This window comes from Nerophis ophidion, linkage group LG07 (genome assembly GCF_033978795.1).
Source record: "Nerophis ophidion isolate RoL-2023_Sa linkage group LG07, RoL_Noph_v1.0, whole genome shotgun sequence".
In the NCBI taxonomy this organism is placed as follows: domain Eukaryota; kingdom Metazoa; phylum Chordata; class Actinopteri; order Syngnathiformes; family Syngnathidae; genus Nerophis; species Nerophis ophidion.
Genome location: NC_084617.1, coordinates 73,757,894 through 73,781,704, shown reverse-complemented (window position 1 = coordinate 73,781,704; position 23,811 = coordinate 73,757,894). Strand labels below are relative to the sequence as shown.

Genomic DNA, 23,811 nt, shown 5'->3' with positions numbered 1-23,811 from the left:
CAACATATCTATACCTTCACATTACCTACCTTCCCTGCATCCTGGGGTCACACTGGTGCTTCTTTCTTTCACCAATACCTGCTGGTGCTTCCTGCCATCCCCCAGTCAACATATCTTTACCTGCACCTTACCTACCTTCCCTGCATCCTGGAGTCACACTGGTGCTTCTTTCTTTCACCCATACACGTCGGTGCTTCCTGCCATCACCTAGACAACATATCTTTACCTGCACATCCCCTACCTTCTCTGTATCCTGGAGTCAAACTGGTGCCTCCTTCTTTCACCCAGTCAACATATCTTTACCCGCACAGTACCTACCTTCTCTGCATTGTGTGGTCACGCTGGTGCTTCCTGCTTTTAAGCGGCCATCTTGAGACGGCAGCAGCGCAGCAGTTCTTTGAAGGCTCGTGAAATCAAAACCGGAGCAGTTAGAAAAACTCTTTCCAAAACAAGTAAAAACCTCAATGGACCCAAAAAATACCTTAAAATAAGTATATTCTCACTAATAACAAATGCACTATTCTTCATAGAAAAAAATTAATGAGACCTTATTTCTCAATATGTTGAAAAATATTCTTAAATGAAGTAAAAGCTAGTGCCCTTATCTTCAATCAATCAATCAATGTTTATTTATATAGCCCCAAATCACAAATGTCTCATAGGACTGCACAAATCATTACGACTACAACATCCTCGGAAGAACCCACAAAAGGGCAAGGAAAACTCACACCCAGTGGGCAGGGAGAATTCACATCCAGTGGGACGCCAGTGACAATGCTGACTATGAGAAACCTTGGAGAGGACCTCAGAAGTGGGCAAAGTAATCATTTCTTATTTCAAGCACGAAATAAAAAAAAATCCTGACTTTGACACAATTGTGTGGCGCAGTGGCAGAGTGGCCGTGCGCAACCCAAGGGTCCCTGGTTCAATCCCCACTTAGTACCAACCTCGTCACGTCCGTGTGTCCTTGAGCAAGACACTTCACCCTTGCTTCTGATGGGTGCTGGTTAGCGCCTTGCATGGCAGCTCCCTCCATCAGTGTGTGAATGGGTAAATGTGGAAGTAGTGTCAAAGCGCTTCGAGTACCTTGAAGGTAGAAAAGCGCTATACAAATACAACCCGTTTATTTATTTATTTATCATTTCGGGAGCACATCTGCACCGTAACATAAACACAACAGAACAATTACCCGGAATCCCTTGCAGCACTAACTCTTTCGAGACGCTACAATATATTTAAATAGAAAAGAGGCTTTAAATTTGTATTTAAATTTTATTTGATATGCCATTGATGTTTTTTATTTATTATTATTATTATTTGAAACTGGATTTTGCATGTCACTATAAAGTTATTTAAGCCTTGCTTGTTCAATATTCAATGCAAAACTTGTTTGGGTCCCTATTAAAAGGTTCATTTGTTCAACCTTGGCCCGCGGCTTTGTTCAGTTTAAAATTCTGGCCCACTCTGTATTTGAGTTTGACACCCCTGATTTATACGCTATGGTCCGGAAAACATGGTACAAATTAGAAAAAGACTAAAACCCCTTTAATTATGCAATAAGATAAGAAGTAATTTCTAGTATTTTATTTACTTGTTTACATTTTATTACCTGAGGATGCAAATGGCACAGATTTGGTATGGAAAAAAAATAATGTTTTCATACCCTGGCTATAATAAAACCTGAAAGGAACCCACCACAAAATATGTTTGGCGTTAGGAATCATTTCAGTGATGATGTCGTTGATTCTGTTTTATAGATCCAAGACCGTCTGACTCTTACGAACCCTGGCGTCTCCCAGCTTTGCATCCGAGGAGACGGTAAACTGTTGGCCTCCGCGGGCTGGGACCATCGAGTGCGGATATTTGGCTGGAAAAAACTGCGACCTCTGGCAGTCCTGCAGTACCACAGCGACCTGGTGCTCAGCGTTGCCTTCTCGGACCACAAGGATCCCAGGCAAGGGCTTCTCGCTGCCGGATCTAAAGACCAAAGGATCAGCCTGTGGTCCATATACAACCAGGGAGCCAACACTTAAGTCACCTTTTTCTACTCTGAACGAGCTTTTGAAAAATGTTGTGCTATCTCAAGTGTGACAGAGATCCTTGAATCCCTGAAGGTGAACTTTTAGAACACAGGTGTCAAACTCAAGCCTCGCGGGCTAAATCTGGACCGCTACGTAATTTTTTTGTGGCCCCACGGGCGCTAATTAATTTAAAGCCTCTTCCCAGTCCGGCGTTTACCAAAGGCATCCGGTAAATTAAGGCCTGCGCTTATAAATTTGAGTGTGATGTAAGGATACCATCATGAAAACCACATTTAATAAAAAAAAACGTTATTATGGTCTTACCTTTACTTATAAATGAAGTCCATGCGCAGCTCCTTCTGATCAAAAGCATCGATAACCTATTTATAGAAGTCTTCCTTATCTTTCTTCAGTTTTAAAAGTCTCTCTGTCTCGATGAAGATCTTCCTTTATTACCTCCTGCTTCGATTGAAAGTCCAGTTTAGAAAACGGTTTTATTTTAGATATGTAATCCTCCATGTTAAAAGTGCAAGCGAGAGCAATAAATAAACGATCGCTGCTTGTTGTCACTTCTTCTGCAGCCGAGTAGTCGCAAGAAGGATCACTAGCGCCCTCTACCACCAGAAGGCGGGAGTCATTTAATAACTCATATTTGACACACGCAGCTACGGTATATTAATAAAACATAGCTGCTTACTGTTCTTTTTAACATATTCAATAGCTTGGAACTTGAATCCTACTGAATAGCTCTTAATCTTCTTCCCTTTATGCCATTTCAAATGATTGAAATCAGCCTCCTCCATTTTGAAAATGATGACAGGTGAAGTGTCACTCGTGACGTGACGAGTTTGACCCTGTGGAAATTCTAGGCATATGCTACTTATTTTGCGAAACGAGTTTGACCCGGCAGTAATTTTAGGCAGGCGCATACTATATACCCGGCGGCAATTCAAGTAAATACGGTAATTATAAAAGCCGACATAACATTTCTGGGTCAAAGGCTACAATATCGTGGTTTGTCTTTACTCCACAATTTCCAAACGGTCGACAGTTTATGCAGGACATTAAAAAAAAAAAACATTAAACTGTTCCACCTTTAAGCTTTGTTTTTATATCCATGGACTTTTTTTTTTTTTTTTAAGAAGGTAGTTTGCCAAAGCCAGATTGAAACTATGTGATTGTTTACTCGCCATCAAATGGGAGATTCGCCCCAGTGGACTTGAATGTGAGGACTAGGACGCACCTGAGCGGCTACGTAATCCTGCCTTGTTATTTCAGCAGGTTTTGGCTCAACACAGACGCTGCGGATCCAACACATCAAAACACCACTGTTGGCTCAGATATCAGACTTCATCTTGATAATAAATTAATATTTTGTTTCACATTTATTCTGTGTTGCACATTTATTCTGTGTAGTTAATTTGCATGCAGCACAAACTTTGTTTGTTTGCTAAGGAGCATGAAATTAGAGACGTTGTTTTTCTGTCGACGGTCCAATAATATTAATGTCCATGAGCAGCACACGTGGAAGACGGAGAAAGAGGATCATCTCCCGAGATGACCGCATGCCGGACAGGAAAGACCGGCATCAGGACTTATTCCATGCAGTAAGTCAACTTCTCTGGTAAAATAAGCACATTTTAACCTGCTTTTATTTCATTGATGCATGTTGTACAGCAGGAACCCTTACACTGTAAAAAGTCTTTCAGAGGTATTGTTCATCAAACTTAATGTTGGGAACTGATTTTTGTAAGTTGATTTATTTTTTGACTCTCCTTAAATTTTGTTTAATTAAAGTATGAATGTGTGACGGACTCCTGCCGTCGTCATGCGGGTTCCATGGACCATCAAGGAAGGACATCGCTTTGCAGGTTTGACTCTTGTTTTTTTTTTTTCAATAACACAAGCTATGTCTTTTGGTCGGATCGCTTTTCAGCTGCTCCTCGCTCGCTGTCTTCGGCTCGCTCTCTGTCGCTCTCGGTACTCAGGTTCTCCACCTCCTTCTGCCCTGATTTCTCCTCCTTCTTCCCTTTTATGCAGGAGAAATCTAAATCGTTTCCCGGTGTGTGTGAGCCACGCACCTGAATTAGATTGCGGCGGCGTCGCTCCCGGTACACCCCGCCTCTCCGCCTCCTTGCCGCCATCTTGGGCAGGTCTCCAGCGTGCCCCGCCCCGTCGGCTCCGCCTCTCCACAGTATGTTTGTTATTTTAGGGATGTTTTTAACACGGTTTATCTTGCTAATTACTATCATCCATCAGTGAGCTCCACCAATACCAATACTGATCACATTTATTAACTGTACATTTTTTTATGTATTTATAGCGAGTGCTTTTAACAGTTTAACGTTATCAATGCAATATTTTAACTAGTTCTTTATTTGTGTTTGTGCCGTATTTTCGGACTATAAGGTGCACTTAAAGGCCTATTGAAATTAGATTTTCTTATTTAAACGGGGATAGCAGGTCCATTCTATGTGTCATACTTGATCATTTCGCGATATTGCCATATTTTTGCTGAAAGGATTTAGTAGAGAACATCGACGATAAAGTTCGAAACTTTTGGTCGCTAATAAAAAAGCCTTGCCTGTACCGGAAGTAGCAGACGATGTGCGCGTGACGTCACGGGTTGTGGAGCTCCTCACATCTGAACATTGTTTACAATCATGGCCACCAGCAGCGAGAGCGATTCGGACCGATAAAGCGGCGAGTTCCCCATTAATTTGAGCGAGGATGAAAGATTCGTGGATGAGGAAAGTGAGAGTGAAGGACTGAAAAAAAAAAAAGACTATACAATGGGAGCGATTCAGATGTTTTTAGAAACATTTACTGGGATAATTCTGGAATATCCCTTATCTGCTTATTGTGTTACTAGTGTTTTAGTGAGATTATATGGTCGTACCTCTACAACCTGAAGGTCGGCTCCGCACCTTTCTTCAGCACCAGTCGACGGGTGATGGCGATGCCCATCTCTGCCCTTCACAAGGGGACCCTCTTCGAAACACGATCTTTCGAAATTATCGCTGCATAATTCACTGTACTTTGTGTGTGTGTGGTCCAATCCAACCGTGTTAGCTTGACCGCTCTGTTCCATAGTTACGGTGCGGATGTTCTCCCGAAATGTGATTGTCATTCTTGTTTGGTGTGGGTTCACAGTGTGGCGCATATTTGTAAGAGTGTTAAAGTTGTTTATACGGCCACCCTCAGTGTGACCTGTATGGCCGTCGACCAAGTATGCCCTGCATTTACTTGTGTGTGTGTGAAAAGCCGTAGATAAAGTCAATGCCTTTAAGGTTTATTTGCGCTCTGTACTTCCCCCTACGTCCGTGTACCACTCCGTACAGCGGCGTTTCGAAAAGTCATACATTTTACTTTTTTGAAACCGATACCCATCATTTCCGATATTACATTTTAAAGCATTTATCGGACTGCCGATATTACGGGACATCTTGTCATGATCCGCCACTCGGATCATGGCATATTCTGGTTTTTGTTCTGTTTTGTATCACATCCTTGTAGTATTTGATTCCTTAGTTCCTGGTGGCACTTCCTGTTTTGTTTCCGTTGTCATAGTAACCCATTTGTGTCACCTGCCCTTGGTTTTTCACAGGCACCTGCTTTTTGATTATGCCTTCTATTTAAGCCTGCCCTTGTTTTTCATTCGTTCTCGGATTCTCATTTGCTTCCACACAACAGGTGACGTCGCGGATTCCCGCATTGCGGTAAAGACTTTTGATACTTGATAGCTTCCACGCTATTACTTCCTTTGTTTATGTCCCTAGCTTACATGTTAGCGCTTTCTGTTCGTTTTCTCTTTAGTGCTTTTGTACGAGTTTTTTTGTTCTTAATCTATTTTTATAGTTAAATAAATCATCATTCTTACCTTCAGGCTGTGTCCATCTCAAACTACATGCTCGAGAGAACAAAAACCACACCACAATGCCAGCAAAGCATCACACATCTCTAATGTGAAGTGAATTATATTTATATAGCGCTTTTCTCTAGTGACTCAAAGCGCTTTACATAGTGAAACCCAATATCTAAGTTACATTTAAACCAGTGTGGGTTGCACTGGGAGCAGGTGGGTAAAGTATCTTCTTGCCCAAGGACACAACGGCAGTGACTTTGATTGATTGATTGATACTTTTATTAGTAGATTGCACAGTTCAGTACACATTCCGTACAATTGACCACTAAATGGTAACACCCCAATAAGTTTTTCAACTTGTTTAAGTCGGGGTCCACGTTAATCAATTCATGACTAGGATGGCGGAATCGGGAATCGAACCTGGAACCCTCAAGTTGCTGGCACGCTCGGTTGGTAGAGCGGCCTAATGTAGACCACAAGGAAATGTTTTACGTTCAGAAAAAAATAAATAATAATTTGACTCCTTAAATGCACCTTTTAATCCGGTGTCCCTTTTGTATGAAGATAGACCTGACTAGACCGAGTCCGACTAGATCTATAATCTGGTCCGGAAAATACGGTACTCGCCCCAATACTGATACTCACGAAAAAATAGCAACAAAGTGGCTAAACTGTCAACACTCCGCTCTCCTGCTCCGTCTTCTTATTCTCTGGCGGACCAGATGTGCACAAGGTGTGTTAAGGACCGTCGTGACGACAAGCCGCATCCGCAGACCCAGTCCCGAAGTAAGCCGGGGCGAAAAGGCGGTGCCGAATCAACTCACGGCGCCATGACTGTAAAAATAAACAGACCTACGCCGTGCACCATGTTCTCATCCTTCACAAACGTCCATTTGTCAGAACAGTAATAAATATCTATTATTCATCGGCGGAGAAGAAGAAAGTATATCTGGAGTTCCCCCTGACGGGACGCCAAGGATGTGCCATTGAAGTATGAGGATGTGGATGATGGATGACAATGCAACCTGAAGCATCATGTCACACTCGGCTGCATGTGGAACATCTGCTGCATTTGTGGCCACCGCAGAATCCAAGGACTTTTATTGGAAGCAAACAATAGCGAGGCGTCGTCCTCCGTCCTAACATTAACTTCCTTTTTGTCGTCATTCAAGTTTGAACTTTACAGTATAGATAAGAACAACATTGTGTTGCATTAGCTCACGGTAGTGCAGGATTAAAAAAATCAATAAGGTGCAGGTATAAATAAAGCTGCAAGCAGCGTTGGTCGGGTCCGCCTTTGGCTGCTGCCCCCGAGACCCACGTTAGAAGGAGCCACTATTTTGAGAATCTAATGAATTGTGAAAGTAATGCAGTTGTTGTATTGAAGTGAAAATATCAAACTTCCTGTTGATTTTTGCTAAAATATGTTAATTATTAAAATATAGGTCTAAGTGAGACCTACATTTTTTGTTTCATGTCTCTCTGACATTCCTACCGGAAGTTACAAGCAGTTTTGTCTGTGTTTTCTTCCTAGGAGCAGTTTGTCCGTGTTGTATTCTTAGGGGGGCGGTAGAGCGCAATTTTGAGTTTTGAGGTTTTTTCATCAAATCGCAATTGTTGCCAGACCTGATGTGTGTGTCAAGTTTGGTGAGTTTAGAAGCATTTTAAGGGGGTCAAATAACAGCTCAAAGAGGCAAAAATGACATTTTTTAGGAGACTTACAGTGCAGATGTGCTCCCGAAATGATAAATAAATAAATAAACGGGTTGTATTTGTATAGCGCTTTTCTATCTTTAAGGTACTCAAAGCGCTTTGACACTACTTCCACATTCACCCATTCACACACACATTCACACACTGATGGAGGGAGCTGCCATGCAAGGCGCCTACCAGCACCCATCAGGAGCAAGGGTGAAGTGTCTTGCTCAAGGACACAACGGACGTGACGAGGTTGGTACTAGGCGGGATTTAAACCTGTGACCCTCGGGTTGCGCACGGCCACTGCGCCACGCCGTCCCTAATAATAAATAATAAAAGTAATAAAATAATATATAAAAGTTAGGGGAATTTTACTTGAACTAAGCAAAATTATCTGCCAATAGAACAAGAAAAGTTGGTGCTACCCGGCAGCCATCAGGAGCAAGGGTGAAGTGTCTTGCTCAGGACACAACGAGGTTGGTACTAGGTGGGATTTGAACCAGGGACCCTGGGGTTGCACACGGCCACTCTTCCACTGCGCCACGCCGTCCAATGATAAATGGGTTGTACTTGTAACAACATTGTGTTGCATTAGCTCACGGTAGTGCAGGATAAAAAAATCAATAAGGGGCAGGTATAAATTAAAGCTGCAAGCAGCGTTGGTCGGGTCCGCCTTTGGCTGCTGCCCCCGAGACCCACGGCCGAAGACGCCTTGGAGCCACTATTTTGAGAATCTAATGCATTGTGAAAGTAATGCAGTTGTTGTATTGAAGTGAAAATATCAAACTTCCTGTTGATTTTTGCTAAAGTATGTTAATTATTAAAATGTAGGTCTAAGTGAGACCTACATAGTGTTTTTTGTTTCATGTCTCTCTGACATTCCTACCGGAAGTTACAAGCAGTTTTGTCTGTGTTTTCTTCCTAGGAGCAGTTTGTCCGTGTTGTATTCCTAGGGGGGCGGTAGAGCGCAATTTTGAGTTTTGAGGTTAGTTTTTTTTCATCAGATCGCAATTTTTGCCAGACCTGATGTGTGTGTCAAGTTTGGTGAGTTTAGAAGCATTTTAAGGGGGTCAAATAAATGCTCAAAGAGGCAAAAATGACGCCTTGGAGCAGCTATTTTGAGAATCTAATGCATTGTGAAAGTAATACAGTTGTTGTATTGAAGTGAAAATATCAAACTTCCTGTTGATTTTTGCTAAAGTATGTTAATTATTAAAATATAGGCCTAGTGTAACAACACTAGGCCTGTTGTTACGTCCGCTTTTTCTCCATATAAACAGCGTGCCGGCTGGCCCAGTCACGTTATAACATCTACGGCTTTTGGAGAGTGCAAGACTGCACACACAACAATAAGGCAACGGAAGCAAAAGAACGAAGAAGAGACAGTCACGGTGACGACGAGTGACAGAGAATCAGAATCACAATAGTTTTTATTGCCATTGTTTGAGAACGGGTTCACAAACTATGAATTTTTCTAGGTGCGATCGTGCAACATAGAAGACATAGAAGACAGAATAGAATAGAAAGAGGATGGACAATTCAACCCTAAACTCACTCCTTTCCTGCAAATGAAATGTCACAGATGCTGCCCATACCTATGCTCCTTCAAAGGCTGTGATTCTGGCTGCTAAGCATTGCACTTCAAATACAACAATGAGTAGAGGAGTGTTATGTGTGTGTATATAGATAGATAGATAGATAGATAGATAGTACTTTATTGATTCCTTCAGGAGAGTTCCCTCAGGAAAATTAAAATTCCAGCAGCAGTGTACAGAGTTGAGATCAATTTAAAGAAAAAAGTGAAAAGTAAATAATGGGGGTTTAAAAGGAAACAAAATAGAGAAATATTACAAAAAGAATAAAAACAATGGGAATAACAATATAACAGTAAAATAAGAATATAACAAGACAAAGTAGGCAGTAGTGACCATGTTATGAAAACGTATATGTATGTGTAAATAAATGAACACTGAAATTCGAGTGTTTCTTTTATTTATATCCATCCGTCCATCTTCCTCCGCTTATCCAAGGTCGGATCGCGGGGGCAGCAGCCTAAGCAGGGAAGCTCAGACTTTCCTCTCCCCAGCTCGTCCAGCTCTTCCCAGGGGTTTCCCGAGTCGTTCCCAGGCCAGCCGGGAGACGTAGTCTTCCCAACGTGTCCTGGGTCTTTCCCGTGGCCTCCGACCGGTTGGACGTGCCCTAAACACCTCCCTAGTGAGGCATTCGGGTGGCATCCTGACCAGATGCCCGAACCACCTAATTTGGCTCCTCTCCATGTGGAGGAGCAGCAGCTTAGCTTTGAGCTCCCCCCAGATGGCAGAACTAAGAGAGAGACCTGCCACCTGGTGGAGGAAACTCATTTCGGCCGATTGTCCTTTCGGTCATAACCCAAAGCTCATGACCATAGGTGAGGACTGAAACGTAGATTGACCGGTAAATTGAGAGCTTTGCCTTCCGGCTCAGCTACTTCTTCACCAGAACTGATCGATAAAACGTCCGCATTACTGAAGACGCCGCACCGATCCGCCTGTCGATCTCACCATCCACTCTTCCTTCACTCGTTAACAAGAATCCGAGGTACTTGAACTTCTCCACTTGGGGGAGGGTCTCCTCCCCAACCCGGAGATGGCACTCCACCCTTTTCCGGGCGAGAACCATGGACTCGGACTTGGAGGTGCTGATTCTCATCCCGGTTGCTTCACACTCGGCTGCGAACCGATCCAGTGAGAGCTGAAGATCCTGGCCAGATGAAGCCATCAGGACCACATCATGTGCAAAAATCAGAGCCCTAATCCTGCAGCCACCAAACCAGAACCCCTCAACGCCTTGACTGCGCCTAGAAATTCTGTCCATAAAAGTTATGAACAGAATCGGTGACAAAGGACAGCCTTGGCGGAGTCCAACCCTCACTGGAAACGTGTCCGACTTACTGCCGGCAACGCGGACCAAGCTCTGACACTGATCATACAGGGAGCGGACCACCACAATCAGACAGTCCGATACCCCATATTCGGAAGGCTCAAGGTTGGCAAGTAAGATGTGCACCCCCAGGAACTTGGTGCTGCTTACCCTCTCCATTGCTGTGCCGTTGACAAAGATTGGAGCGTGGCTGGACTGGTGCTTCCTGAAGTTGACGACGATCTCCTTGGTCTTGTCGACGTTCAGGACCAGGTTGTTGGTTCTGCACTAGAACATTAGAATGCATGTTTCACATATATTTTAACAAAATGCACGAAGAGGATTCGAGAATATAGGTTAGTGTGACGGACTCAAGCCGTCGTGCGGGTTCCATGGACCACCAAGCACAGACATTCGCTCGCAGGTGTAGACTTCTTTATTTTTCCAAAGTAAATTAGTCTTTTGCGGGTTACTTTGCCGCCGTCCGCGATCTCACTGCTCGCTCCTCCGTGTGGCTTTTCAGCCGTCCTGGTCGCTTCTGTCTGCCTCTTGCTCTCACTCTCTTCCTCGTTGCATGCGCTGTTTGTTCGCTCGTGTCTCCTTCTCGTTCCTTCAATCAATCAATCAATGTTTATTTATATAGCCCCAAATCACAAATGTCTCAAAGGACTGCACAAATCATTACGACTACAACATCCTTGGAAGAACCCACAAAAGGGCAAGGGGAACTCACACCCAGTGGGCAGGGAGAATTCACATCCAGTGGGACGCCAGTGACAATGCTGACTATGAGAAACCTTGGAGAGGACCTCAGACCTCAGAGTCCCCTAGGGGACCGAAAGCAATGGATGTCGAGCGGGTCTAACATGATACTGTGAAAGTTCAATCCATAGTGGCTCCAACACAGCCGCGAGAGTTCAGTTCAAGCGGATCCAAGACAGCAACGAGAGTCCCGTCCACAGGAAACCATTTCAAGCGGAGGCGGATCAGCAGCGTAGAGATGTCCCCAAGCGATACACAGGCGAGCGGTCCATCCTGGGTCCCGACGAGCGGTCCATCCTGGGTCTCGACTCTGGACAGCCAGTACTTCATCCATGGTCATCGGACCGGACCCCCTCCACAAGGGAGGGGGGGACATAGGAGAAAGAAAAGAAGCGGCAGATCAACTGGTCTAAAAAGGAGATCTATTTAAAGGCTAGAGTATACAGATGAGTTTTAAGGTGAGACTTCCTCGTTTCTCCACCACTCTCTCCCATGTTCACAGCTGCCGCCCCTTTTAACAGTGCGAGAGGATTCATTAATTGTGTCCAGGTGCGCGATCCACGCACCTGATCTCGCCACGCCTCGCCGCCATCTTGGGCCGGGCTCCAGCGTGCCCTGCCGCTCCGTCGGACCGTCGGCTCCGCCTCTCCACAGTTAGTTTTTTGTCGACATTATGCCCTTTAAATAAACTGTCGCACATTTATACCCAGCCCCAAGTGGAGGAGCTCAAGTACCTCGGAGTCTTGTTCACGAGTGAGGGAAGAGTGGATGGTGAGGTCGACAGGCGGCGTCTTCAGTAAAGCGGACGCTGTATCGATCCGTTGTGGTGAAGAAGGAGCTGAGCCGGAAGGCAAAGCTCCCAATTTACCAGTCGATCTACGTTCCCATCCTCACCTATGGTCATGAGCTTTGGGTTATGACCGAAAGGACAAGATCACGGGTACAAGCGGCCCAAATGAGTTTCCTTAGAGATAGGGTGAGAAGCTCTGTCATCCGGGAGGAGCTCAAAGTAAAGCCGCTGCTCCTCCACATGGAGAGGAGCCAGATGAGGTGGTCAGGATGGCACCCGAACGCCTCAGGGAGGTGTTTCTGGCACGTCCAACCGGTAGAAGGCCACGGGGAAGACCCAGGACACGTTGGGAAGACTATGTCTCCCCGGTGGCCTGGGAACGCCTCGGGATCCCCCGGGAAAAGTTGGACCAAGTGGCTGGGGAGAGGGAAGTCTGGGCTTCCCTGCTTAGGCTGCCGCCCCCGGCGACTTAACCTCGGATAAGCGGAAGTGGATGGATGGATGGACATTTAAACCCCAAAACTCGAGCTGAACTTTGACCTTCAGAGAAGACACTCATCAGGTGATAAGTGAAGGGTCTATTCTAGCGGGGTTGGGGGGTCGGGGATCTCCCTGTCCATTTATTGACTTCCTAAAAGATCCATTACGAGGTGATTTACGACGCCCACCAGCCCCGGCTTCCACCCAGCGGGTGGCTGGCTGGCTGCTCCGCTCAGGAGACATCTGCACCAATGGAGCTGGCATTTATTTGATTTATCAGAGAAAAGGCGGAAGCGGGGGCCCACGCCGCCGCTGGTGTTTGTTCAAAGCCAACACGAGTCCTAGGAAGCTATTATGAGGAGGGGGTGTCAGCAGAGAGGTCAGGGACAAAAGGCAAAGCCGGAGCTCGGCGGGGAACGAGGAAAACATGCGAGTGTAGGAGAAGAAAAAAAAGAGCAGGAAAGGTTGTTTTATTATTTATAATAATATTTGATATTGTACACATTTATGACACCTAAGACTTACAGTCGTGGTCAAAATATGACATAGACTTGTAAAGAACATCATGTCATGGCTGTCTTGAGTTTCCAATCATTTCTACGACTCTTATTATTTTTGTGATAGAGTGATTGAAGCACATACTAACCCTGTTTCCATATGAGTTGGGAAATTGTGTTGGATGTAAATATAAACAAAATACAATGATTTGCTACAAAGACAACATATTTGATGTTCAAACTGATAAACTTTTCTTTTCTGCAAATAACCATTAACTTTAGAATTTGATGCCAGCAACACGTGACAAAGAAGTTGGGAAAGGTGGCAATAAATAACGATAAAGTAGAGGAATGCTCATCAAACACTTATTTGGAACATCCCACAGGTGTGCAGGCTAATTGGGAACAGGTGGGTGCCATGATTGGGTATAAAAACAGCTTCCCAAAAAATGCTCAGTCTTTCACAAGAAAGGATGGGGCGAGGTACACCCCTTTGTCCACAACTGCGTGAGCAAATAGTCAAACAGTTTAAGAACAACCTTTCTCAAAGTGCATTTATAAGAAATTTAGGGATTTCAACATCTACGCTCCATAATATCATCAAAAGGTTCAGAGAATCTGGAGAAATCACTCCACGTAAGCGGCATGGCCGGAAACCAACATTTCCGATCCCTCAGAGGGCACTGTATCAAAAACCGACATCAATCTCTAAAGGATATCACCACATGGGCTTCAGAAAACCACTTTCACTAAATACAGTTTTGTCGCTACATCTGTAAGTGCAAGTTAAAGCTCTACTATGCAAAGCGAAAGCCATTTATCAACAACAGCCAGAAACGCCCTCATGCTGGTACCATGTGGGCATTTGCACACACACGTAGGTATACATGTATGCTATGTTTTGTCTGCCGGTGTAAACGTCACTGTGAGAGGTGGTGTGTGTGACATATATTGGAGACCAAGACACACACACTACGTTTTTATAAAGAGCTTTTCAATTCATGCTGATCACGGATCACTGCCTCTCCTCATCTAAAGTGTTCTTTATTATTGGAAAAAGAGGACATTACACACCTTACACACCACACCACATTCAAGAACAAATCAATCAGACTCTAAATTGTAATTCTTAATTTTACAAGGACATTTTGGACGATTCTATGCCTCCAACCTTTGTGGGAATATATCGACAAACACTCTTTTCGTCGCTACATCTGTAAGTTCAAGGTAAATGTTCAGAGAATCTGGAGAAATAACTCCACGTGAATGAATGACCGTGACCTTCGATCCCTCAGAGGGCACTGTATCAAAAGCCGCCATCAATCTCTAAAGGATATCACCACATGGACTCAGGAACACTTCAGAAAACCACTTTCACTAAATACAGTTGGTCACTACATCTGTAAGTGCAAGTTAAAGCTCTACTATGCAAAGCGAAAGCCATTTATCAACAACATCCAGAAACGCCACCGGCGTCTCTGGGCCCGAGATCATCTAAGATGGACTGATGCAGAGTGGAAAAGTGGTCTGACGAGTCCACATTTCAAATTGTTTTTGGAAATATTCGACATCGTGTCATCCGGACCAAAGGGGAAGCGAACCATCCAGACTGTTATCGACGCAAAGTTGAAAAGCCAGCATCTGTGATGGTATGGGGGTGCATTAGTGCCCAAGGCATGGGTAACTTACACATCTGTGAAGGCACCATTAATGCTGAAAGGTACATACAGGTTTTGGAACAACATATGCTGCCATCTAAGCGCCGTCTTTTTCATGGACGCCCCTGCTTATTTGAGCAAAACAATGCCAAGCCACTCAGCACGTGTTACAATAGCGAGGCTTCGTAAAAAAAAGAGTGCGGGTACTTTCCTGGCCCGCCTGCAGTCCAGACCTGTCTCCCATCAAAAATATGTGGCGCATTATGAAGCGTAAAATACGACAGCGGAGACCCCGGACTGTTGGACGACTGAAGCTCTACATAAAACAAGAATGGGAAAGAATTCCACTTTCAAAGCTTCAACAATTAGTTTTTTCAGTTCCCAAACGTTTATTGAGTGTTGTTAAAAGAAAAGGTGATGTAACACAGTGGTGAACATGCCCTTTCCCAACTACTTTGGCAAGTGTTGCAGCCATGAAATTCTAAGTTAACTATTATTTGCCCAAGAAAAATAAAGTTTATTAGTTTGAACTTTAAATATGTTGTCTTTGTAGCATATTCAACTGAATATGGGTTGAAAAGGATTTGCAAATCATTGTATTCCGTTTATATTTACATCAAACACAATTTCCCAACTCATATGGAAACGGGGTTTGTATGTGCTCCGATCACTCTATCACAAAAAAATTTGAAATGATTGGAAACTCAAAGCAGCCATGACATTCTGTTCTTCACTTTCGACCACGACTGTAAATACAAAAAAACAGACAAAGTTTTAAAAAACTGGTGTCATGTTGTCTCCTTCTGACCCCTCCTGCCTCCACCCCTGTCTTACAAAGGTGGTGTTGGGGTCCATCCTGCTGAGCGGGCGTGACTCGGACCCTGCAGACCGGCGACAGAACGCACCGGGCGGCCCACACGCCTCCAACCTCCGCTTCCTGGCCAGACTAAACAGGATTATGTGAAGAACGGGACAAACAACACTTTTATTGTCAGGTCTGCTTCTCTTTCACAATTATTACTCTTATTTGTGTGATGCCCCCCCAAAAAAAATTTTAAATCAGTATTTTGTCAAATTTCCCTTAGAAACCTGATGAAAGCACACGGTCAATTAGTCGGCCTTTAAATGAGCGGGGAGATTATTTAACCTTTGACACCTTTACAAGCCATTAAACAGCAAGAGGTCAAGCGGCCTCAGGCATCCTTTCCCCCCTGCTTCCCTTTTCAAGCAGCTGCACTCAGGACAGAAAAAAACTTTATGCAGTTTCCCTTTGCATAAAAATTTCTCACAGATTTTCTCAAAATATCTGCAAGCTGTCAGAGGACATGTGAGCAACATTGTCCTCTCAGGGGGACGTGTGGAGGAGCACCACCGTTCAAAATACCTTTAATTATATTCTCAATGATACAAACACAGGCTGAACTCAAAGATCTAGATCAGGGATGCTCAAAGTGGGGCCCCTGGGCCAATTTTTGGCCCCGTTGTGTCATTTCCTGTGTCTACCAAATGTTTGTACTGACCTTGTTCAGGCTGGACAGTCATTATAAGGCCACTCTAAACAAAAAAAAGTTAGTATATTTTATTCAAAAAAAAAAAAACTGGCAGCTCAGGAGCCAGAAATTTACCATAAAATCATCAGTGGTAAAATCATCAATTTTACCATAACCGTACCATTTTTTGAATTACAGTAATGCACTGCAAAAAAAAAAAAAAAAAGTGGCCCTATATTTTAAGATCAAAACCTCAGGTGCAAAAACTTATCATAAAATCATCAGTTGTACCTTTTTTTTTACGGTAGTGTATTGTAAAATCAGGGAATGTAACTTGTTGGTAAAAAAAAAAAGGAGCATTGTAAAAAAAAATACTCGCTAAAATTTTGCCGTAGTAGTACTGTTTTTCTTATTTACAGTAATGCTTTGTAAAAAAAAAAAAAAAAAAGTTAGTAGATTTTAAGGTCAAAAACTGGCAGCTCAGGCGCCAGAAATTTACCATAAAATCATCAGTGGTAAAATCATCAATTTTACCATAACCATACCATTTTTTTAATTACAGTAATGCACTGTAAAAAAAAAGTGGCCATAGATTTTAAGATCAAAACCTGGCAGCTCAGGTGCAAAAACTTATTATAAAATCATCAGTTGTACCATTATTATTTTTTTTTTTACAGTAGTGTATTGTAAAATCAGGGAATGTAACTTGTTGGTATGAAAAAAAAAAAGGAGCATTGTTAAAAAAAAAAACTCGCTAAAATTTTGCCATAGTAGTATTGTTTTTCCTATTTACAGTAATGCTCTGTAAAAAAAAAAAAAAAAAAAAAAGTCAGTAGATGTTAAGGTCAAAAACTGGCAGCTCAGGCGCCAGAAACTTACCATAAAATCAGAGAACTTTTCGATTAAAAAAAAAGGAGGACATTTTTAGTAATACATTGTAAAAAAAATATATTTACTCACTAAATTTTTAACATAATAGTACCGTTTTTTATTTTTTTATTTTTATTTACAATAATGCACTGTAAAAAAAAAAAATCAGTAGATTTTAAGGTCAAAAACTGGCAGCTCAGGTGCAATAACTTATTATAAAATCATCAGTTGTACCATTTTTTTTACAGTAGTGTATTGTAAAATCTGGGAATGTAACTTGTTGGTAAAAAAAAAATAAATAAAAGGAGCATTGTAAAAAAAAAAATACTCGCTAAAATTTGGCCGTAGTAGTACTGTTTTTCCTATTTACAGTAATGCTTTGTAAAAAAAAAAAAAGTCAGTAGATTTTAAGGTCAAAAACTGGCAGCTCAGGCGCCAGACACTTACCATAAAATCAGAGAATGTAACTTTTCTGTTAAAAAAAAGGAGCACATTTTTAGTAATACATTGTAAAAAAAAAAAAGAAAAAAGGTACTCACTAAAATTTTAACATAATAGTACCGTTTTTTTTATTTGTTATTATTTACAATACTGCACTGTAAAAAAAAATCAGTAGATTTTAAGGTCAAAAACTGGCAGCTCAGGTGCAAAAATCATCAGTTGTACCATTTTTTTTTTACAGTAGTGTATTGTAAAATCAGGGAATGTAACTTGTTGGTATAAAAAAAAAAAAGGAGCATTGTTAAAAAAAATACTTGCTAAAATTTTGCCATAGTAGTACTGTTTTTCCTATTTACAGTAATGCTCTGTAAAAAAAAAAAAAAAAAAAAAAAAAAGTCAGTAGATTTTAAGGTCAAAAACTGGCAGCTCAGGCGCCAGAAACTTACCATAAAATCATCAGTGGTCCCATTGAATGCAGCTGAGATAGGCTCTAGCGACCCCCCACCACTACAAAAGGAACAGGTGGTAGAAAAATGGATGGATGGATAAATAGAGCTAACTACGTCCATGCATTTTGTGCTGCCTTCTTCCCCCTGTATTGTAACAGAAACAGCCTGGTTTGGAAGAATAAAATATTGTACAAAAGTGAGTGCTACGTTTTGACATTGTGGGGACCGCTGATACTATAATCCACGTTTATGCAGTGTTGCTTATTAAGTTAAAGTCAAAGTACCAATGATTGTCACACACACACAAAACTAGGCTGTTTTTGTATTGTAACAGAAACAGCCTGGTTTTGAAGAATAAAATATTGTACAAAAGTGAGTGCGACGTTTTGACATTGTGGGGACCGCTGATGCTAAAATCCATGTTTATGCACTGTTGCCTATTAAGTTAAAGTTAAAGTACCAATGATTGTCACATACGCACAAAACCAGGCTGTTCTTGTATTGTAACAGAAACAGCCTGGTTTTGAAGAATAAAATACTGTACAAAAGTGAGTGCGACGTTTTGACATTATGGGGACCGCTGATACTATAAACCATGTTTATGCATTGTTGCTTATTAAGTTAAAGTCAAAGTACCAATGATTGTCACATACGCACAAAACCAGGCTGTTTCTGTATTGGAACAGAAACAGCCTGGTTTTGAAGAATAAAATATTGTACAAAAGTGAGTGTGACGTTTTGAAATTGTGGGGACCGCTGATGCTAAAATCCACTTTTTTGCAGTGTTGCTTATTAAGTTAAAGTCAAAGTACCAATGATTGTCACACACACACAAAACCAGGCTGTTTCTGTATTGGAACAGAAACAGCCTGGTTTTGAAGAATAAAATATTGTACAAAAGTGAGTGCGACGTTTTGACATTGTGGGGACCGCTGATACTATAATCCATGTTTATACTTTGTTGCTTATTCAGTTAAAGTTAAACTACCAATGATTGTTACACACACACAAAACCAGGATGTTTCTGTATTGGAACAGAAACAGCCTGGTTTTGATAAATAAAATATTGTACAAAAGTGAGTGCTACGTTTTGACATTGTGGGGACCGCTGATTCTATAATCCATGTTTATGCAGTGGTGCTTATTAAGTTAAAATTAAACTACCAATAATTGTCACACACACACCAAACCAGGCTGTTTCTGTATTGTAACGGAAACAGCCTGGTTTTGAAGAATAAAATGATGTACAAAAGTGAGTGTGACGTTTTGAAATTGTGGGGACCGCTGATACTATAATCCACTTTTATGCAGTGTTGCTTATTAAGTTAAAGTCAAAGTACCAATGATTGTCACACACACACAAAACCAGGCTGTTTCTGTATTGTAACAGAAACAGCCTGGTTTTGAAGAATAAAATATTGTACAAAAGTGAGTGAGACGTTTTGACATTGTGGGGACCGCTGATTCTATAATCCATGTTTATGCAGTGTTGCTTATTAAGTTAAAGTACCAATGATTGTCACACACACACAAAACCAGGCTGTTTCTGTATTGTAACAGCAACAGCCTGGTTTTGAAGAATAAAATACTTGACAAAAGTGAGTGCGACGTTTTGACATTGTTGGGACCGCTGATACTATAATCCACGTTTATGCAGTGTTGCTTGTTAAGTTAAAGTCAAAGTACCAATGATTGTCACACACACACAAAACTAGGCTGTTTTTGTATTGTAACAGAAACAGCCTGGTTTTGAAGAATAAAATATTGTACAAAAGTGAGTGAGATGTTTGGACATTGTGGGGACCTCTGATGCTAAAATCCATGTTTATGCAGTGTTGCTTATTAAGTTAAAGTCAAAGTACCAATGATTGTCACACAAACACAAAACCAGGCTGTTTCTGTATTGGAACAGAAACAGCCTGGTTTTGAAGAATAAAATACTGTACAAAAGTGAGTGAGACGTTTGGACATTGTGGGGACCTCTGATGCTAAAATCCATGTTTATGAAGTGTAGCTTATTCAGTTAAAGTACCAATGATTGTCACACACACACTAGGTGTGGCGATATTATTCTCTGCATTTGACCCATCATCCTTGATCTCTCCCTGGGAGCTGAGGGGAGCAGTGAGCAGCAGCGGTGGCCACGCCTGGAAATCATTTTTGGTGTCTCAACCCCCCAATTCCAACCCTTGATGCAGAGTGCCAAGCAGGGAGCTAATGGTTCCCTGTTTTCATAGTCTTTGGTATGAACTCACAACCTACCAATCTCAGGGCGAACACTCTAACCACCAGACCGCCGAGTTATGGAGTGTGTGACGCACAAATACGTGTAATTTGCTGCATTGCAAGAACGTAACGTTTATTTTTACAGACACGGAAGAGTAATTCTGCTTCTTTTGGTTTACTCAGAGTTCCTGCGAGTCAGTGCCGTGGCGATGTCCACCTTCGCTTCTCTCCTCCGACAAGAACAAAATCGGAAGTGTTCCGACAACCCTCAGCATGCAAACAACACGGTGGAGGAACTATATAACATATGGCTTCTTCTTCTTCTTTTTTTTTTCCGGAAAGCTTTAGAAACAAGGAAAATCCAAAAGTGCATTCAACACACACATCAAAAATAATAATCAATTCCAGTCCGTGACCAAACGTGTTCTCCTCCTCGTTCTGCCGGCTCCGTTGTCTGCGCCGCTCGGGTTGGAGACCTGATTGTTGTTGTGACGTCAGCGGTGTCCTTGCAGCCTGCAGAGATCGCTTAAATAAATACAGCAGGGGAGTCTGTGAACGCACCCTGCGGGTTGCACCAGACCCTACGAAAGTTCCGTTTCCACTACGCACGGCACCCTTTGCAGTCGTTATCTGGGGCCATAGTCGTAGTTTGAGGGCCCACTGGTGGCCGAGTACATGTTTGCTGTGGCGGGGTTCATGTGGTGGTGGTACGTGTGTCCTCTGATGCCGGGTAAAGGGTAAGGGGACGGCCTGGTCTTGGCCCCTAAGTAGTGTTCGTAGCTGGTGGGGTACTTGTAGGGATGGTGGTGCAAGGTGTCCGGGGCTAGGCTGTGAGGGTCTGAGCGGAGGTCGTGGGGAGGGCTGGGGCGGCCACCGGAGAGGGGGACGGTGTGGAGGCCTCCTGGGACCGGGAGGGCGGGGCTGAGGACCCGGGACATGAGCTGGTGGGCCGGGTCGGCATGGATTGGCGTTCCACTGGGGTCTCTCTCGTAGTCCCGCCTGTTGTCGTCTGTGCGACAAGACAGTAGACATTTTAGTACGTTTTGGTGTTATTTGTGTATCAAAAATGTCAACTTATGAATGATTTATTCCTAGCTGCTTCCTGCTCCATCACTGATATAATATAATGATGTGCTCAAAAGTGGACGTACACTTGTAAAGAAGATCATGTCATGGCTGTCTTGAGTTTCCAATCATTTCTACAACTCTTATTTTTTTGTGATAGAGTGATTGGTCACAAAAAAAAAACATTCATGAAGTTTGGTTCTTTTATGAATTTATTATGGGTCTACTGAAAATGTGAGCAAATGTGCTGAGTCAAAAGTATACAAACAGCAATGTTAATATTCGCTTACATGTCCTTTGGCAAGTTTCACTGCATTAAGACACTTTTGGTAGCCATCCACAAGCTACTGGTTGAATTCTTGACCACTCCTCTTGACAAAATTGGTGAAGTTCAGCTATATTTGTTAATCAAAAGCAGAGCATTTTTCTCCCGGAATAAATATTCCGTTCCAAACGCGCAGAAATACGATCGCAAAGTTCATTCTGTAGAGGATAATTTCACTTTTAAATGCAAACAACAATGCAGAATAAACATAAATGAGGAATAAACTGGACAAATGAACATTTACCCTCACTGAAGAAGGAGGTGACAGCCCAGTGTATTTTGTTACAAGTTATTTCTTGATCAATTCTCATATTCCTTATAGAGTAAGGTTTTATTATTATTATTCTGCCTTCCGCCCGATTGTAGCTGAGATAGGGTTAGGGTAACCCTAACCGCCACCTCTTTGAGCTGAAATTTGACCCCCTTAACATGCTTCAAAATTCAAAAAATTTGACACACACATCAGGACTGGCCAAACTTGCTATCCAATCGAAATACCAAAACCCAAAACTCAAAATTGCGCTCTAGCGCCCCCTAAGGAAAAAACACAGACAAAACTACTTGTAACTTCCGTTAGGAATGTCGTAGAGACATGAAACAAAAATCTCTATGTAGGTCTGACTTAGACCTAGATTTCATAAAGTGTTATGCTTCATCAAAAATCAACAGGAAGTTGGCAAAAACCCCTTCAAAACAGTAGTTTCCTAAAAAATTTAATTTTTGCCTCTTTGAGCTGTAATTTGACCCCCTCAAAAATGCTTCAAAACTCACCAAACTGGACACTCACATCAGGACTGGTGAAAATTGCGATCTAATAAAAAAAACAAACCTCAAAACTAAAAATTGCGCTCTAGCGCCCCCTAGTAATAAAATATAGACAAAAATGCTTGTAACTTCCAGTAGAAATGTCTTAGAGACATGAAACAAAAACTTCTATGTAGGTCTCACTCAGACCTACATTTTATTCATTGACATCCTTCAGCAAAAATCAACAGGAAGTTGGCAATTACCCCTTCAAAACAATTTTTTTCTGACATGGACTTGTTTCTTCAGCATTGTCCACACGTTTAAGTCTGGACTTTGGGTAGGCCAATCTAAAATCTTAATTCAAGCCTCATTTGGCCATTTCTTTACCACTTTCGACCTGTCCTGTTGGAACACCCAACTGCGCCCCAAACCTGACCTCCGGGCTGATGATTATAGGTCGTCCTGAAGAATTTGGAGGTAATCCTCTTTTTTTATTGTCCCCTTTACTCTCTGTAAAGCACCTGTTCCAATGGCAGCAAAACCGGCCCATAGCATAATACTCCCACCACTATACTTTACGGTAGGTATGGTGTACCTCACCTTTTCTCCTCTAAACATATTGCTGGGTATTGTGGCCAAACAGCTCAATTTTTGTTTCATCTGACACCACATAGACAAAGAAAAGACCTTCTGGAAGAAAGTTCTGTAGTCAGATGAAACAAAAATTGGGGTACACATTTTCAGTAGACCCATTATAAATTCATAAAAGAACCAAACTTCATGAATGTTTTTGTGCTCCAATTATTATATCACAAAAAAAAATAAGAGTTGTAGAAATGACTGGAAACTCAAGACAGCCATGACGTTATGTGTTTTCCAAGTGTATGTCAACTTTTGACCAGGACTGTATTTCCTACGGAATTCATACGGGCTCTCAAAAGATTTTTACATAAAAAATGAAATGATGATACATTTATTTTCCACACAAAATAATATTACTTAACAAGTTTTTCCCTCGTGATTTTGTTTTAGTACAAAACATGCTTCAAACTGAATTGAATGACAACGTGAGAATAAAAACAATGAATCCAGGTAGGAGTGGTACCTCGGTTTTCATTACGTTCCCAAAAGGTCTGCCGTAGACCGAATCAAAATCAGAGCATTTTTCTCCCGGAATAAATATTCCGTTCCAAACACGCAGAAATACGATCGCAAAGTTCATTCTGTAGCGGATAATTTCACTTTTAAATGCAAACAACAATGCAGAATAAACATAAATGAGGAATAAACTGGACAAATGAACATTTACCCTCACTGAAGAAGGAGGTGACAGCCCAGTGTATTTTGTTACAAGTTATTTCTTGATCAATTCTCATATTCCTTATCAAAGTGCTGGCAGTTGCAACTTTCTTTGGCCCCTAAGGTGGATTATTTGGCACAAAGAACAAGAGACTGTGAAAAGCCTTTTTTTGCCCGACGCTCTGAGTTACTCGGTGCGCTTGAACACTGCTTAACTGATCCTGCTCAGA

General features: G+C 42.1%; 2 protein-coding genes across 6 annotated transcripts in view; one reads left to right on the top strand and one right to left on the bottom strand.

The window, feature by feature from the left end:
- Positions 1-3,409, top strand: part of gnb1l (guanine nucleotide binding protein (G protein), beta polypeptide 1-like) — a 123,014-nt gene extending 119,605 nt beyond the window's left edge. For all 3 annotated transcript variants that reach the window (XM_061907088.1, XM_061907087.1, XM_061907090.1), the window contains one exon: positions 1,758-3,409. In XM_061907088.1, the coding sequence (XP_061763072.1) occupies positions 1,758-2,033 (276 nt within the window). In that variant the 3' untranslated portion in view covers positions 2,034-3,409. The remainder of the gene's footprint in view (positions 1-1,757) is intronic.
- Positions 3,410-20,252: 16,843 nt separating this feature from the next.
- The window catches only part of tbx1 (T-box transcription factor 1), a 34,813-nt gene continuing 31,254 nt past the window's right edge, over positions 20,253-23,811 (bottom strand). For all 3 annotated transcript variants that reach the window (XM_061907085.1, XM_061907084.1, XM_061907086.1), the window contains one exon: positions 20,253-21,154. In XM_061907085.1, the coding sequence (XP_061763069.1) occupies positions 20,772-21,154 (383 nt within the window). In that variant the 3' untranslated portion in view covers positions 20,253-20,771. The remainder of the gene's footprint in view (positions 21,155-23,811) is intronic.